This window comes from Delphinapterus leucas, chromosome 9 (genome assembly GCF_059928025.1).
Source record: "Delphinapterus leucas isolate spDelLeu-1000000601 "Yukka" chromosome 9, BTC_Dleu_Yukka2, whole genome shotgun sequence".
NCBI classification, from domain to species: domain Eukaryota; kingdom Metazoa; phylum Chordata; class Mammalia; order Artiodactyla; family Monodontidae; genus Delphinapterus; species Delphinapterus leucas.
The window spans coordinates 5,678,086-5,695,665 of NC_143137.1; the positions used below are offsets into that span (position 1 = coordinate 5,678,086).

Here is a 17,580-nt window from a genome sequence, read left to right on the forward strand (position 1 = left end):
GCCTCCTCAGTGCCCTTGCCGGTCCCCTGGTCCCAAGGCTGAGGCCCGACCCCTCCCTGTCGGTCCCTCCGCTTGCGGTCCTGCCGCGGGCCATCCCCGCTCCCTCCCCGGTGAGCACTTTTCTGACACAGCAGATGAATCGATGGAAACGTGATTGGTACCTTTGATAAAGCGTTGTTACGCTATTAAAAATACCACGTAACTCACGGTATCTAAGCTCCATAATTTTCTCATCTTATGAATCACAGTGGACAATGGGTGTTGTCCCTCTTAGGAGGCATCGCATCATTCTGAAATGGCACTCGGTGTCCGCCGCCCCTCGGGCTGCAGCTGCCTCAGGGGAGAGGTTCACGCCTTCATCTCTGTAGTCCTGGTGTCCGGCACACAGTGGGCCCTTCGTAAATTGTGCCTGTGAAAGGTGCTGTTTTTAGGAGGATTCTCAGAAAACAATCCAAGTGCTACCAAAAGTGTCATGTTTCTAGAGCTTATGGGATACTTTATCTTATTTTAAAGTATCCTAAATTATTTACATGTAGCCACAAGTCTTTTGTGATGTTTAATAAACATTCAGAAAGTTTTGTCTTGGTGAATTGCCAACTACTGTGATTAATTCCATTAATTACTATCGGGTTTGATTTCAGCTAAATTTGTGTATCTTAGTGTGGTGTAGATAATTAACAGATTAACAGTTTTAAATAATGTATTAAGCTGTGCTGGTAGTCTTCAAGGCTGTCTAGTAAATAAATACTCCAGGTTTGCTCATCATCTGAAATTTTTCTTTAATAATGTTTTCGTAGTTTTACATTTAATATATAATTCTTTCTTCCAGGAATGCTAACAATTACAGATTTCATTAATATACTTCATAGATACTATAAGTCACCCATGGTAAGTGCCAGAAATCCTATGTCAAGTAAGTGGAGCTATATATTTCTCTGTACGTATTTAGAGCTGTGTGTGTGTGTGTGTGTGTGTGTGTGTGTGTGTTTTAAGATTTTGTGTTTTTCTTTTTTGGTACCGGCTTGGTGGTGCCGGTGGTTGATTTTTCCAAGTATACATAATGTGCAGGAAACCTCAGTGTAAATCAGTCTGATATTTGGAGCTTAAGAAGGTAGTCTCAGGAAGTATAAAAGCCAATAGCCTCTTTATTCCGCTTTCAGGAGTCCTCAGGTTAGTGGGATTCTGTGTGCTTATTTATTGCCTGGATGGTCTATACATTCCATTAAATTTCTGCTCTTTAACGGCATTATGGGCATGCCGTAGCGTTGAGATCTGCCTGGACCCGTGAATGAAGGAGGCCCCTCGCACCCTTCCAGACCAGGGGTGGCTGTGCCCAGTGAAGCCCACGGTGGAGGTGAGAACAACACAGGCCTGACTCCCGGGCCTTATGCAGTTACCCCTGAAATTTTATAAAAGAAATACACGGACTGTGTGCTTCTAAAGTAAAAATTTTAATTGGAGAAATTCAGTTTTGACATTTTTCTGCCACTTAAGAAAAGACTGCTACTGGCTAATTTTAGTGGCAGATCCCTGGTTCCTGGTCCAACTGTTGTATAAGAGCATAGTTTGAAAACTACATATGGCCTTTATCTAACACTGATTTTTGTGATTCTACCAGCTTGTTTGGTGTTTGGTTTTGGTTTTTGTTGTTGTTTTTGAGTTGGTTTTGTTTTGTTGTTTTTGTTTTTGTTTTTTTTTGGCAAGGTTGGGGAAGGACAGAATTGTATACTTTCTTTATCTAGTACTGTTTTGGGTATCTAATAGGTAAAAGGCAATCCAGTTAATACTGTTTTTACATGTAATGGTCAGTATTGCCCAATAATTAAATTCCTACACAAAATGGAAAAATAAGCTTCTGCTTAAGACATACTCTTAGAAGGAAGTTTTACCAAAGACTTCATAAGTATTCCATATTTATTTCACATGACATACCTGATTTCTTTTTTTTTTTTTTTTCTGCGGTACGCGGGCCTCTCACTGCTGTGGCCTCTCCCGTTGCGGAGCACAGGCTCTGGACACGCAGGCTCAGCGGCCATGGCTCACGGGCCCAGCCGCTCCGCGGCATGTGGGATCTTCCTGGACCAGGGCACGAACCCGTGTCCCCTGCATCGGCAGGCGGACTCTCAACCGCTGCGCCACCAGGGAAGCCCCATACCTGATCTCTTAAATACTGCCAAATGCAGCTGAATATTGGTTTTCCTTATAATGGTCATATCTCTGCTTTTGGGCTGGCAGAATCAGCACAAATATGATTAATAAGTGGCTACATTTTAATAAAATGCAGCTAAACCCCGTATAATAGATCTCAGCAGTAGCTAATTAAATCAGAATTTCTAAAGAGCAGTTATATCTAAATATATAGTCCAAAGTTTTTCTTAATACTTGAGGATACATTTTGTTTCCTCTATATTACACCTCATTTTCTAATTATAAACAGAAAAGTGCTATTGTGAAAGCTATGGCTTATTTCATTTTTAAGAATTTATCACTACTATATAAAAACACAATTGATTTTTATATATTAACCTTTCATCTTGTAAGATTCACTTATTCTAGTAGTCTTTTTGTACATTTGTTAGGATTTTTCTGTGTACGTAATGATGTTATCTGCAGATACAGTCAGTTGTACCCACCCCATTTGTTGAAAAGACTTTCTTTCTGTCATAGAATTGTTTTACTGCCTTAAATGTGGGTCTGTTGCTGGGCTCTGTTCTGTCCTGTTGTTCTACTTGTCTGTCTCTATGCCAATACAACAGTCTCTTGATAACTATTAAAAAAAAAAAAAATGCCTGCTGATGTTATTGGGAGGCAGTCCGTAGAGCAGTTTGGGAAGGAGTTGGCATCTTAACAATACCGAGTTTTGCAGTCTGTGGACACGCGATATTTCCTTTTCTTGCTTTATTTCATTGGCTAAGACCTCCAGTAGAGCGTTGACATCAAGAAAGCGGACCTCCTTCCCTTGTGTCCCATCTTAGAGGGAAAGCATTCAGTATTTCACTGTTACTTATGGTGTTAGCGGTAGTTTTTTCATAGATGCCCTTTATCATGTTGAGGACGTTTGTTCTTTTCCAGGTTGGCCAAGAGTGTTTCTCGTGAATGCATGTTGAATTGTGTCACATGCTTTGTCTGTAGCTGTTGAGATTATCATATTCTTTTTCTCCATTCTCTTAGATACTGTTTCTTCAAGTATTTTTCTGTCCCCTCCCCCACTTTCTAGGATTCTAGTTACTCAACTGAGACTGCTGTTTTGTAGGGGTTTTCCCAGTATTGTTTCCTCTCAGTGCTTCATTTCAGATATATTTTATTTCTGTGTCTTCATTTCCACTGTTATTTTCTCCACAATACCATACCTACTATATTTTTCCTTTCAGATAGTGTATTTTCTGTCCTAGAAGTTCCATTTGGTTCTTCTTTATATTTTCCATTTCTCTCCTTACTGTGTTCATGTTTTCCTTTAAATCCTTGAACATGTTATATATCAGTTGTTACATATCTGAGATATATGTGTGTGTGTGTGTGTGTGTGTGTATCAGATGCTCTTTCCTTCACCTCTGTTCTGGGTCTGATTCTAAAGGGTGGTTTTTCTCCTGTTATGGGTTACATTTTCCTGCTTCTTGCAAATGTAATAATTTCTAGCGGATGCTGGACATTGTTAATGTCATGTGGTTGAATATCTGTATTGTCTTCCTTTAAAGAGTTGGAGTTTGTCTGGACAGGCAGTTAAATTACTTGCAGGTCCTTTTTTAAAAACAGCTTTTATTGAGACACAGTTCATATATCCTATATTTCACCCATTTAGTGTATACAATTCAGTGGCTTTTAGTATATTCAGAGTTGTGCAGCCATCACTACAGTCAATTTCGGAACATTCTCATTACCCGAAAAAGAAACTTCACACCTTTAGCTGTGACACGCCACCAGTCCACCATCACCGCCAGCCCTAGGCAACCACTGATCTACTTTGTCTCTGTAGATTTGCCTGTACTGGACAACTCATGTAAATGGAATCACACGATATGTGGTCCTCCGTGACCGGCTTCTTTCACGGAACATAGTGTTTTCAGGGCTCCTCCATGTTGTAGCATATATCAGTACTTCATTCCTTTTTATTGCCAAATAATATTCCATTGTATGGCCATACCACATTTTACTTATTGATCAGTTGATGGACATTGAATGGTTTCCACTATTTGGCTGTTGTGAATGATGCTGCTATGAACAGTCATGTATGTACAGGAGCTTATGTGGATATATGTTTTCATTTCTCTTGGGTGTAGACCTGGAGTAGAATTTATGGGTCACATTGTAATCTGTGTGTAACTATTTGAGGAACTGCCGGACTTCTCCACAGCGGCTGCATCATTTTACATTCCCACCAGCAGTGTGTCAGGGTGCCGATTTCTCCACGTCCTCGCTGACCCTTGTTACTGTCTCTCTTTTTGACGATAGCCATTCTAGTGGATGTGAATTGGTACCTCATTGTTATTTCGGTTTGCGTGTCCCTGATGGCTAATGCTGTTGAGTATCTTTTCACGTGCTTATTTCGAGGCTGTTTTTAAGCTTTGTTGGGGTGTTAAGCGTTACTCTGGCTGGTTCAGTTCTACTAGTACTTCTGGGATCTCCATGGATTTCCCTGGTTATTCAGCAAGGACTTTTCACTCTGCCTGGTGAGAAGGCAGATGCCTTCTCACCCCGTGCGTGCCCGGCTTGGTGTTCAGTCGGGGCCTCCAGGCAGTGTCTGCGCAGCCTTCTTTTCTCTTTCTGGACAGCTCCACCTTGTTTGGTAGTCTGTCCTTCAGGTTCCATCCGGCTCAGGCGGCCCAGACTTTGATTTCTACCTCCTCAGCTCACTGAGACCTGCTCCACTTGGGGTCAGCTGCCTGCACCAGTCCACAGAGTGCCTCTCAAGAGGGACGTGGCGGTCACGGGGCTCAGCCCGCTTCCCTTCTCTCAGGGACGACGGCCCTGCCTCGCGTGTTGTCTGATGTCTGAAGATGGTTCCACGTATTGTTTCCCATTTTCTAGTTGTTTTCAGCGGGAGACTCAGGGTGGTCCCATCTCCTCCGTCAGGGCTGATAGAGCTCTGTTGATACTTGAACCACACCTTTCTCACTGTTTTGTTGTTGTCGTTGTGTGGTTGCTGACTGGGTTTCAGTATCATTTTTAACTTACCACAGTCTATTGAGAGTTAGTGTCGGAATTATATGAAAAATACAGTTCCATTTAATCCACCCCTATCGTTTTTGTTTTAAACAAAATGAAGGGTAAAAGGGAAAAGATTAGCTTTTTATATTTACCCACATAGGTACCATTTCTTGTTCTTCTCTATGGATCTACAGAGTCACCGTCTGTTGTCATTTCATCTGGAGAACTCCCACCAGCATTTTTGTGTGGTCCACATTGGTGATGAATTATCACAGTTTCTGTTTGTCTGACAATGTCATTATTTCATCTTGATTTTTTTTTTTATCTTGATTTTTGAAGGACAGTTTTGCTGTTTTATAGAGATTGAGTTAGCTGTTGTTTGGTTTTTGGGGTTTTTTTCTTTAACACTTTATGGATGTAATTTCATTGTCTTCTGGCCTCCCAGAGCTTCTGATAAGAAGTCGGTAGAAATCCCCATCCTCGTCTCCTCTGTGTAAGGCACCGTTTCTTTCTGGCTCAGGGCTTTCTCTTTTTTTTTTTTTTTTTTTTTTTTTTTCCCGGTACACGGGCCTCTCACTGTTGTGGCCTCTCCCGTTGCGGAGCACAGGCTCCGGACGCGCAGGCTCAGCAGCCATGGCTCACGGGCCCAGCCGCTCTGCGGCACGTGGGATCTTCCCAGACCGGGGCACGAACCCGTGTCCCCTGCATCGGCAGGCGGACTCTCAACCACTGCACCACCAGGGAAGCCCTACCTTTTTTTTTTTAATTATTAAATTCTGTGCTTGAGCGGTGGTTGCTTCTTCCCTGCCACCTACGGAGCCTGCCGTGGTGGCACTTCTTGTTTCTCCTCTCGTGCCCTGCCCACTCAGTTCTCTCTTTTCTTCCTCCTGACCCTTCTGCTCATCTCCCTGCAGCTTCTCTTCTTTGGAAATCTGAGTCCACTTCCTCCACGTGCACGTTCTCCTTCAGGTCCTTGGTCCTTGCAGTTGAAATTCAGGTCTTTCAGAATCCTCCTGGAGAACTGCCTCAGTGATGGAGAGCCCTGTGCCATCTCCCTGGAGCAGAATTAGTCACTATTTCAGCGCCCCCATTAACTACCCACACAGCACTTTTCATACTGTATTCTGATTAGTTGCAGGGCAGTGTTTCTCAGCTGGGAGTGATGTTGCTTCCCAGGGGACATTTGACAACATCTAGAGACATTTTTTATCATAGCTGGGGGAAGGGTGGGGCAGTTCTACTGGCGTCTAGTGGGCAGAGGCCAGGGATGCTGCTAAATGTCCTACAGTGCACAGGACGGCCCTACAACAGAAGCATCCAGCCTAAAATGTCAGTAGTGCCAAGGTCGAGAAAGGCTGTCATAGGGGGGTATCTGAGGTTCTTTCTTGTTAGGTAGTTCTTTGAGGTGGAGACTGTATCTTCCTCATGTTTGTACCTTACACACACACACACACACACACCCCTTCCCACCCTGCCAGCGCCGAACACCCCCAGTTCCTAAGGGACCCCCGTGTTAGCTGAGTCATGGCCATGCTGGTGACCGTAGCTAAAGCTCCGAGGGGGGTGTGCAGGCAGAGCACGGGCATCACCTCAGAACCGCCTAAGTGAGATGTAGACCAGGATTGTTCTGCTTTCAACTGTGAAAACCAGAGCCTCATCTTCCTCAGTTAGGCTTTCTCTCTGTCGTGGATGTTGTTCAGTCACCTGGCATCAAAATGGGGGAGGGGGGGCGCAGGTTCTTACTTAGTCATTCGTCTCTATTCCCCTGTTTTATTATTCTCTAAACCTTTTGGTTCTTCCTTTCAGTTGCCCCTACACTCCCACAGTCACCATTCGAGACCTAACTGTCCTGACACTCGGTTTTGCATCTGGCTCTGGTGCTGTCACGTCGTCCCACTGCTTAAACCCATCAGTGCTGGCCTGGCTTTCTCTCCCAGACACGGAGCCCACCTCGGGTCATTAGTCCCCAGACTCCTTGCTCCTGTCCCCCAGCACCGTCTCCTTTCTGTGTTTCGGGAACATGAGGAAGTCCTTTTCCTCTCCAGGCCCTTACGAGTTTATCTTCTTTTATGTGAAGTCCATACATCATGCAGAGCCTGGCTGAAATCTACCTCCTGAAGTTTTCCTTGTCTGACCTCTGACCTCTGCTCACCCCTACTCTCCCTGCATCCCTGCACTAATAAGCCTTTTAGAGTATGCTCTGATATGTACGCCTTCTTGTTGGTGGTTTCTTGCCAGTTGTTGGTGGCATTTCAGTATAGGACTGTCTTAGTGTTGCCAACTGGATTTTAAGCTTCAAGAAGCTTCAGGAAGAGGCCAGGTTTTCCTACTGCAGGGCCCCCAGGAGTCCCAGTGCAACACTGCAGGAGGCAGAGTGACTTTCTTAAGCTGAGCTGCAGTGGAGGCTGCAGCAGGTGGGGAGGCCCTCCGCCTCAGGCTCACAGAACACATGGTCCTCACAAGCTGAATGTGGAGGGCCTTCTCTCCAGCTGTTTAGGAAGGGAAACAGATTCAGAGACCTTAAGTACTTTGACCAAAAGCGGCAGCCAAGATGCAGTGATGTGAGTGCTTGACGACTCCAGGTGACTAAGTGCTGTACCCACTGCCCAGCCTCCAGGCTCTCCAGACTCAACGCCCTCTCTACCTTTGTGAAGACGCCCATGTGGTCCAGGCATAACCTGATCCAGCAACTTAATTAGCACGATTTAACCAACTGCCCTTTTAAAATCAGACATGCTAAAAATCTTATGTATCCTCAGAAAGAAGGAATGTGTGTATATGTGCGTGTGTGTGTGTGGGGGGGGTGTTCTAAAATTTAAGTGTATCAGAAATGTTCAAATTAAATTAATGAAAATATTGTTGGTTTATGTTTTAAATTTATAAAGCATTTGTCTTCAAAGAAAGGTAGAGCACTTTTTGTCTCTCATTTATATTTCTAATATTTCTGAATTATCTTGATTGTTTCCATCTGCTGAATTATGGGACTCAGCAGTAGTTATGAAATAGTAATTTCTTTTTTTTTCCCTTATGTTGTGTGTGTTAACATTTGTAAATAAGAGTTTTTCTTATTTCTAGGTACAGATTTATGAATTAGAGGAACATAAGATTGAAACATGGAGGGGTAAGCACTGTTGAGTGTTAAAAACCTTTTAATATGAGGGAAAAAATGTTCTACATATGTATAAAATATTTTCATTTCACAGGTCCTCTGCTTAGTAACTGACTACATGAAGACATTGCTTTCTATGTTAATTCTGACCGTGTGCCATGTGCTACTCTAAATATTGCCCGTTCTGTTTAGTACACATGTATAGAGAACCTATAACAAGTCTTTAGACTAAGGCTGGGATACAGATGGGATATAGTAACTAGTGCCCGAGTCTCTGGCCCCCAGTGGAGCCACCATTCACCTCTAAGCATTACCTTCCAAATCTTTGCCTTTGTATGGAAAATGCACCAAAGGAATGCCTGAAATTAACAAAAGCAAGGATCTGTTCCTATTTAAATTCAGTCATTATTTCTTTACATTATGATTATTTCTTTACAAATTATGGAGACAAGTAGAACAAGTGAAACTTAAACTAGATGATTTGGATAAAATCACACGAAAATAACTTCAAGATTGCTTGCTTTCGTTTGCAGCACTGAAATTCACCCTTTATAATCACAATACCCTTTTCTGAAATGGAGCCATTTTTTAAACTGTAATTTCATGATTGTGAAATTGTTCAGTCTTAATGAGACCCGTCCTGCTGGGTTGGTACAGAGGGGGCAAAGGACCAATCAGTAAGAATATCCTCGATGGGAGCCTGTGATGGGGATCCCTGAGGAAGAAGCCTCTGTAGGGTGTTGGGGGAGAAGCCTGCATTAGAAACTGAGGGGCCAACTCATCTCAAGGAAGTTTTTCATTTAAACCTGAGGTTTAGCTTTGTGCTCCCGTTATCTGCTTGGTGTGACAAGCACCCCTGTGACTGGCTGCGAGATCTGAACATCCGTTAGGGTGCTCTAAAGAGAGCTGGGCCTCCTTTAATCCCATATGATTTAGAGGTTTCATTGAACGATGTATTTGATTGATGATAGCTTTATCAAGTCAGACCAAACGAAGTAAGTCAACATGGGATCCACATTTTAGCACTGCCTATTATGCAGTGAATATATATTTTTTAACACCAAGACAGATACTTTGTAATAAATTCTATTGTATAAGTAATGTCAGACCAAGGTTTAAGTGTATTTACATTTTGATATTACATGGTATTTGGTAGTAATGATAATAATAATAATGTCGAGATTTTCTTGAATGCCTTCTGTGTAGAAACCTCAGTAAAGCAAATTACAGCTTATCTTTACAAAGATAATGTCTGCATACTAGAAAGATCCCCAGATACAGTAAATCAAGCTTTGGTGTGGAAAATAAAACTTAAGAACATTTAAAGAACAAAGTTTGTTATAACTTTTACCTTTTAACTTGTGAAAATTAGTTTCAAAGGATTTCACAGTCTTCCTTTGTTGAGGGTGATAGTGACTTGGTAACATTCTAGTGACCTCTGCTGGTATTGCTCTTTTATCAGATTTCTTGACTTCTGATTTTTACAACATCTATTGTAATACTGTTTTTAAATACTTAACTTTTCCACAAAGGCAACATCCTGAAACAGTTTGGAAGTTGTTTAATAATAGCCACAACTATAAGTAACACAATAGTGTTCAGTAAATTAATTCGATTTGGGTTTTTAATCCTTCTAATTATTACCTGTAAATTGAAGGGTATTTTAATTTATGTAATAATTACAAACAGCAAATATGTTACTAATTACATATTTTCTTTCTATAAATACAGAGCTTTATTTACAAGAAACATTTAAGCCTTTAGTGAATATATCTCCAGACGCAAGGTAAACTTGTCAAGTTTTTCTCCTTTGAAAACATTCCATTCATTCAGATTCATCTGTTTTGTCACCATGGGTGATAGATTTTTTTTTTTTTTAATCTAGATAGGGGCCAGCCTCCTTAATATTAAATTCAGTAAACTTAGAGACAGTAGAAATCACAGCCATTGTTGGTCCAAAGGACTGAGAATGAACTAGGAAGATGGTCATACTGAGCAGTTTGAAAGTCCAGATCACCTGCAGCAGAAACACACTAGGGAGCTCATTAAAGCTGCAGATTTCTGGGCTCTTCTCCCAGTCAGTCTTTGGACGGTTTTAGTGCCCCGGAATGTGCATTAAAACAACTCCCCCAGGGGTCCCAACGTGCACTGAAGTTGAAAAATCAGTCTCCTTAGGCACTGGTCCAGAGGTGGTCAGAGGATGGGGCTGCCCACAAGTGTTGACCCAAGCCTTCTGGGACAGCTCGGATACATTTTCAGAAATAAAAGCATTCTTTTTTTTTTTTTTTTTTTTTTTTGCGGTATGCGGGCTTCTCACTTTTGTGGCCTTCTCCCATTGCGGAGCACAGGCTCCGGACGCGCAGGCTCAGCGGCCATGGCTCATGGGCCCAGCCGCTCTGCGGCATGTGGGATCCTCCCAGACCGGGGCACGAACCCGGGTCCCCTGCATCGGCAGGCGGACTCTCAACCACTGCACCACCAGGGAAGCCCTAAAAGCATTCTTAAAACTAGTGCACTAGTGAGAAAAAGTGGAATATTGATTTTTATTATTTTATTTCCAAGTCCTAAAAAACAGCTCCACCCAGCACACCTCCTTGTCGGCAGTCACAGGAGAAGCTGGAGCAGCCAGCAGTGGGCAGGCTGAGCACAGAAGCGGCCAGTGCAGGGGGCCCCGGCCACAGTGCCCTCTGTTGCCAGGGTCGTCCATTAGCTTCCCGAGGGGTTAGCTTCTGTCATTTCTCAAATAAAAGCATCAAACCTGCTATTAAAAAACTGCTCTCCTAGAGATTTTTGTAGTCCACACTTGGATTTGAGGCTTATTAACAGATTACGGAAAATCGAAACTTTTGCTGAGATCTCCAGTTTAAAACTTTTCTAGAACGCTGTTTTAGGTCAGTCAACCTTTTAATATTGTAATTTAAAGACACAAAGTACGTTTAAAGCAGGGGTGGTCCAAAGTTTTCTAATTCTTCTTTAAAGCCTCCTAACAACTGTAATGGCTTTTCCCGCAGCCTCTTCGATGCTGTACACTCGTTGATCAAAAATAAAATCCACAGATTGCCAGTTATTGACCCTATCAGTGGGAATGCACTTTATATACTTACCCACAAAAGAATCCTCAAGTTCCTCCAGCTTTTTGTAAGTAGTTTTTAGTGTTTCTAAAGACATAGCTGCATCTACTTTAATTTACTTCAAGTAAATTGGCTCCTGTTACCCTCATAGAAGAAATCGTTAGTTTTGAGGTCTCCGTTTCCTAAACTTCAGTTTCTCAACTCACTACTATTTGAACTGTACATTCTCAAAGTTGATTCCAGTTAAAAAGTAATCACCTTTCAGTGCAAATAAAAACACTTGGAATTCTCTATTTAAGTGAGAATATTTTATCACCTAAAATGAGGAGAAGCAAAGCAGTTCGCGAGTCAGTCTGATTAAGGAACTGCTTACTCAAGATAGCTTGAGCCAGACTGCCTTATGATGCTTTACTGGTGTCATGATTGGGGACATGCTCAGAAGTCCTGGCCCCAGGATGGTCTTATTATTTACTGCAGCAGTGATAGAAAAGCCCAAAGCAAATAAAATTTTGACAACAGAATACCATGTTGGTCCAAATCAGGGCTATATTGTCTGTAGGTTTTCTCAATTGCATCGGAAATGAGATGGCTTCATAATCATCCAAAACTCAGAACCTCTTCGGTCGGCAGTATTAAAAAGAGGCTCAGAAGGGCCAGAGTGTTCACAGGAGGGCTTCAATTTTTTCCTTTTAATTACATGCACTGAAGTTGAGGTTATAAGTAATTGGTCAACTAGAACCAGTAAGGGGCCTCATTCATAGTTCAGAAGAGATCATATTCAGAATCATTTTTTAAAAAGAATTTAGTAGACATTAAAAATCTACGTCAAGTTAGCTTTCCTGTCTTCTCCACAGCTTCAAATTAGGAAATAAAGCAGCATTCTAGTGTGGCATGAAGGAGCCCAGGCTGCTCCGACAGCACCGCAGAGGATTTAAGTGATGGGGAGAAATGCCTTGTCCATCAAACCAGCCCTATATTTTAATAGTCTGTGTAAATGTAACAGTCATCATGTTTAAATAAACACTAAGAAAGAATGTAGGAAGGAGAAGAGTGATTTACAAAAAAGCATGAAGTTTGGTAAAGAGGCAGTCTAGGGAAGAAGAATTAAGGAGGCGGGGGACATTGTTGGTCAGACTTCCTGTCTGCCATGGGCTGAACGCATGCAGTCGCCTTGGCACTGAGCTTTAACAGGACCCAGGGTGGGGCTGTACCAGGCTCTTAGCCCACGTACCCCTTAGAGTCGCCATTTTAAAACAGTACTAATTATGAGAGGAGCTAAACACTGTTAAGCATTACGCTGTGTCAGGCACTTGACACGATAAATCCAGTCCTAGCCACCACCCTCTCAGGTAGGTATTTTTATTCATCTGATTTGGAAGCGATAACATTCAGCAAGGTTGCGTAGCTTTGCCACGGTTGCCGGTGGTGGTGGTGGAGCAGCCCTCCCTCTAACAGCTCCGTCCGTCCGTGTCCAGAGGCAGCTTAGATCCTCGGGCTCAGGGCGCCTGGCTCACAGGGCCGACGGCACCCGGAGGCCCTTAGCATTTCCGTGGCCGCGCTGCCGACGGGGAGGCACAGCCTGAGACAGGCCTTTGGCGTCTTCTCCTCTACAACAAGTAGAGGAGGTGGCCTCTGCCAGTACTGCCTTATATTTGGGCCAATATGGTAATTAGAATCATGCCGTTAGAATATTCAGCTAGGGATTTTCAGATAAAAATGAAGAATTTTAAATAAACTCCAGAACCTGATTTTTACTGCCTTGAGATCATGTTCCGAGAAAAAGTAGCGTTGCCCTTAGAGACGTTTGACAGTCAGCCTAAGTGTGCAGATGGAACAGGGGTTTATCCTGCATCGAGATGGGCTAGATGACCTAATAGGTCTTTCTTTTTTTCTCTCTAAATTTCTAGGATTCTCATGATTTGAATATTGATGAACTCTTTGACTTGAACATTTTGTTTCTTCTAATTGTTCATCTTTTCCTGATAATTATAAGGTACACCAGGAGGATGGAAGCAACTGTACCCTTTATAAAAGGTGGATTTTTGAAACCATAGACCTAATTTTGTTTTAGTCAAACATGATCCTAGACTTCTCTCTTCTGACTTCTCCCTCCTCCTTTAAAACAGCCCGTGAAAAGTTAACTTTTAAATGTTCTTTTAATTCTGTTCAGTTGGCTTGTTCTTGTTCCTAGTAGACAAAAATTGGAGTCCTCCAATGGAGAATTCAGGATGTAGAGGTGGGATGGTGTGGGAACTAGCTTAGCAGCTCAGACAGCCACCATCAGACGCTTTGGGTTTGGAAATGTGTGGGTTCTTAATAAACATTACCTAATGATGACAGCAGGACAATGAATTTAACATGAATAATTTAAGAAGATTCTCAGTGGCTGATGGGTCTTAATTTCCAAATAGACCTGTTGTTCCCTCCTGTCCGGTTTTCCAGTGGGTGAAGAGAAGGAGAAAATGTTACAATGTTAGTGCTTTGCAGTATTTTTACTACGTAGTTAAATATAAGCATAAACATATAAGCTGGTTTGAACAAAAGACACAGTTCTTGTATGTAACATTTTCATGTTAATTCAGATATCCGGGTGGATTGTTAGAAAAGACTAATTTGTTGCACATAGTTTTTCATCGAATGTGGACATGTGAACACTGAAAAGGTCTGCTCTGGCTCTAGAGCATCTGTGCCCGTCTTCCTGTCTAGATGTCTGATATGCCAAAGCCTGCTTTCATGAAGCAGAACCTGGGTGCACTCGGAATCGGGACCTACCACAACATCGCCTTCATACACCCAGACACTCCCATCATTAAAGCCTTGAACGTCTTCGTGGAAAGACGAGTGTCAGCCTTGCCTGTTGTGGACGAGTCAGGTCTGTGTGCTGGGCCGTACCAGTTGAACAGAAACAACGGTTTATCTCCTTAGGGTAAAACTATTGTTAAATGACCTGGCATATCAGATAAGTGGGGAAATGAAAACTTAGACCAAGGAGTACTCAGGAGAATAAGAATTTTATACTGGCTTATTTTCACATTTTTCATTAAGATATGATTTCATGTCCCTTTTAAAATAGTCGTTTATTTTGTTTAGCAATATTTAATTCTTAGTAAATATCTAGTTAAGATTGATATTAAATGCTGTTTTTTGTTTCTAAGACATTATTCTAACATACATTTTTATTTTTAGGAAAAGTTGTAGATATTTATTCCAAATTTGATGTAATTGTAAGTATTTTTAATTTTGTTAAACCTGTCATCTAGAATGCATTTAAAGCATATTCATTAGTCTGTTTTTTGTGACTTTTCCTATTTTAATAATTCCTAGCTTCTTTGAGGATGAGGACCTTATCAGAGAATTCCATAGTCCCCAACAGTAATTGTACTTTTAATATTCATTGGTTTAGCAGTGAATAACATATTAGTAGCATTTTATTTTCTTAACGTTTTATTTTATGTTGGAATATAGCCGATTAACAATGTTGTGACAGCTTCAGATGCACAGCAAAGGCTCGGCCATACATATACATGTATCCATTCTCCCCCAGACTCCCCTCCCATGCAGGCTGCCGCAGAACATTGAGCAGAGTTCCCTCTGCTATACAGTAGGTCCTTGTTGGTTATCCTTTTCAAATATAACAGTGTGTACTTGTCAATCCCCAAATCCCTAACTATTCCCTTCCCTCCATCTTGCCCCTGCCCCGTAACCATAAGTTCATTCTCTAAGTCTGTGACTCTGTTTCTGTTTTGAAAATACATTCATTTGTATCATTTCTTTTTAGATTCCCCATATAAGTGATATCATCCGATATTTCTCATTCTCTGTCTGACTTACTTCACTCAGTATGACAATCTCTAGGTCCATCCATGTTGCTGCAATGGCATTATTCCATTCTTTTTTATGGCTGAGAAATATTCCATTGTATGTATATACCACGTCTTCTTTATCCATTCCTCTGTCGATGGACATTTAGGTTGCTTCCATGTCTTGGCTATTGTAAACAGTGCTGCAATGAACATTGGGGTGCATGTATCCTTTTGGACCATGTTTTTCTCCGGATATATGCCCAGGAGTGGGATTGCAGGGTTGTATGGTAGCACTATTTTTAGTTTTTTAAGGACCCTCCATACTGTTCTCCATAGTGGCTGCACCAATTTACATTCCCACCAACAGTGTAGGAGGGTTCCCTTCTCTCCACACCCTCTCCAGCATTTACTGTTTGTGGATTTTTTGATGATGGCCATTCTGACTGGTGTGAGGTGATACCTCACTGTAGTTTTGATTTGTATTTCTCTGATCATTAGCGATGGTGACCATCTTTTCATGTGCCTCTTTGCCATCTGTATGTCTTCCTTGGAAAAATGTCTATTTGGGTCTTATGCCCCTTTTTTTTTTTTTGCGGTACGCGGGCCTCTCACTGTTGTGGCCTCTCCTGTTGCGGAGCACAGGCTCCGGACGCGCAGGCTCAGCGGCCATGGCTCATGGGCCCAGCCGCTCTGTGGCATGTGGCGTCTTCCCGGACCGGGGCACAAACCCGTGTCCCCTGCATCGGCAGGTAGACTCTCAACCACTGTGTCACCAGGGAAGCCCCTTATGCCCATTTTTTGATTGGGTTGTTTTGATATTAAGCCACACGAGCTGTTTGTAAATTTTGGAGACTAAATCCCTTGTCAGTCTCATCATTTGAAAATATTTTCTTCCAATCTGTGGGTTGTCTTTTCGTTTTATGGTTTCCTTTGCTGTGCAAAAGCTTGAGTTTAATTAGGTCCCATTTATTTTTGTTTTTATTTCCATTATTCTGGGAGACAGATGGGAAAAGATATTGCTGCGATTTATGTCAGAGAGTGTTCTGCCTATGTTTTCCTCTAAGAGTTTTATAGTGTCTGGTCTCACATTTATGTTTTTAATCCATTTTGAGCTTATTTTTGTGTATGGTGTTAAAGAATGATCTAATTTCATTTTTTTACATGTAGCTATCCAGTTTTCCCAGTACCATTTGTTGGAGAGACTGCCTTTCCACCACTGTATAGTCTTGCCTCCTTTGTTGTAGGTTAATTAACCATAGGTGCGTGGGTTCATTTCTGGGCTTTCTATCCTGTTCCATTGATCTACAGTTCTGTTTTTGTGCCACTACCATACTGTTTTGATGACCACAGCTTTGTAGTATAGTCTGAAGTCAGGGAGCCTGATTTCTCCCGCTCCATTTTTCTTTCTCAAGATTGCTTTGGCTATTTGGGGTCTTTTGTGTCTCCATACAAATTTTAAGATTTTTTTTTGTTCCAGTTCTGTGAAAAATTCCATTGGTAATTTGATAGGGATTGCACTGAATTTGTAGACTGCCTTGGGTAGTATAGTCATTTTGACAGTATTTATTCCATTCCAAGAACATGGTATATCTTTCCATCTGTTTGTGTCTTCTCCAGTTTATTTCATCGGCATCTTATAGTTTTTGGAGTACAGGTCTTTTGTCTCCTTAGGTAGGTTTATTCCTAGGCATTTTATTCTTTTTGATGCAGTGGTAAATGGGATTGTTTCTTGAATTTCTCTTTCTGATCTTTCATTGTTAGTGTGTAGAAATGCAGCAGGTGTCTGTGTATTAATTTTGTAGCCTGCAACTTTACCAAATTCATTGATGAGCTCTATAGTTTTCTGGTAGCGTCTTTAGAATTTTCTGTGTATACTATCATGTCATCTGCAAACAGTGATTTGGATTCCTTTTATTTCTTCTTCTTCTCTGCCGTAGCTAGGACTTCCAAAACTGTGTTGAATAAAAGTGGTGAGAGTGGGCATCCTTGTCTTGTTCCTGATCTTAGAGGAAATGCTTTCAGCTGATCTTAGAGGAAATGCTTTCAGCTTTTCACCCTTTAGTATGATGCTAGCTGTAGGTTTGTCATATATGGCCTTTACTATGTTGAGGTAGGTTCCCTCTGTGCCCACTTTCTGGAGAGTTTTTATCATAAATCGGTGTTAAATTTTGTCAAAAGCTTTTTCTGCTTGATGATCATAGGTTTTTATTCTTCAATTTGTTGATATGGTGTATCACACTGATTGATTTGTGGATTCTGAGAAATCCTTGATCATGGTGTATGATCCTTTTGATGTATTGTTGGATTCAAATTGCTAGTATTTTGTTGAGGAGTTTTGCTTCTATGTTCATCAGTGATACTGGCCGGTAATTTTCTTTTTTAGTGGTATCTTTGTCTGGTTTTGGTATTAGGGTGATGGTGGCCTCATAGAATGAGTTAGGGAGTTTTCCTT

General features: G+C 41.7%; 1 protein-coding gene across 2 annotated transcripts in view; it reads left to right on the plus strand.

Annotated features, from left to right (window-relative positions):
* The window catches only part of PRKAG2 (protein kinase AMP-activated non-catalytic subunit gamma 2), a 282,124-nt gene that overhangs the window by 255,237 nt on the left and 9,307 nt on the right, over positions 1–17,580 (plus strand). The window contains exons 8-13 of one of the 2 annotated variants that reach the window (XM_022577268.2): positions 830–888; positions 8,221–8,266; positions 9,986–10,040; positions 11,266–11,392; positions 14,032–14,197; positions 14,512–14,549. In XM_022577268.2, the coding sequence (XP_022432976.1) occupies positions 830–888; positions 8,221–8,266; positions 9,986–10,040; positions 11,266–11,392; positions 14,032–14,197; positions 14,512–14,549 (491 nt within the window). Of the gene's footprint in view, positions 1–829; positions 889–8,220; positions 8,267–9,985; positions 10,041–11,265; positions 11,393–13,232; positions 14,198–14,511; positions 14,550–17,580 lie in introns of those variants that run through there. The other variant, XM_089917182.1, reaches the window with a different exon arrangement.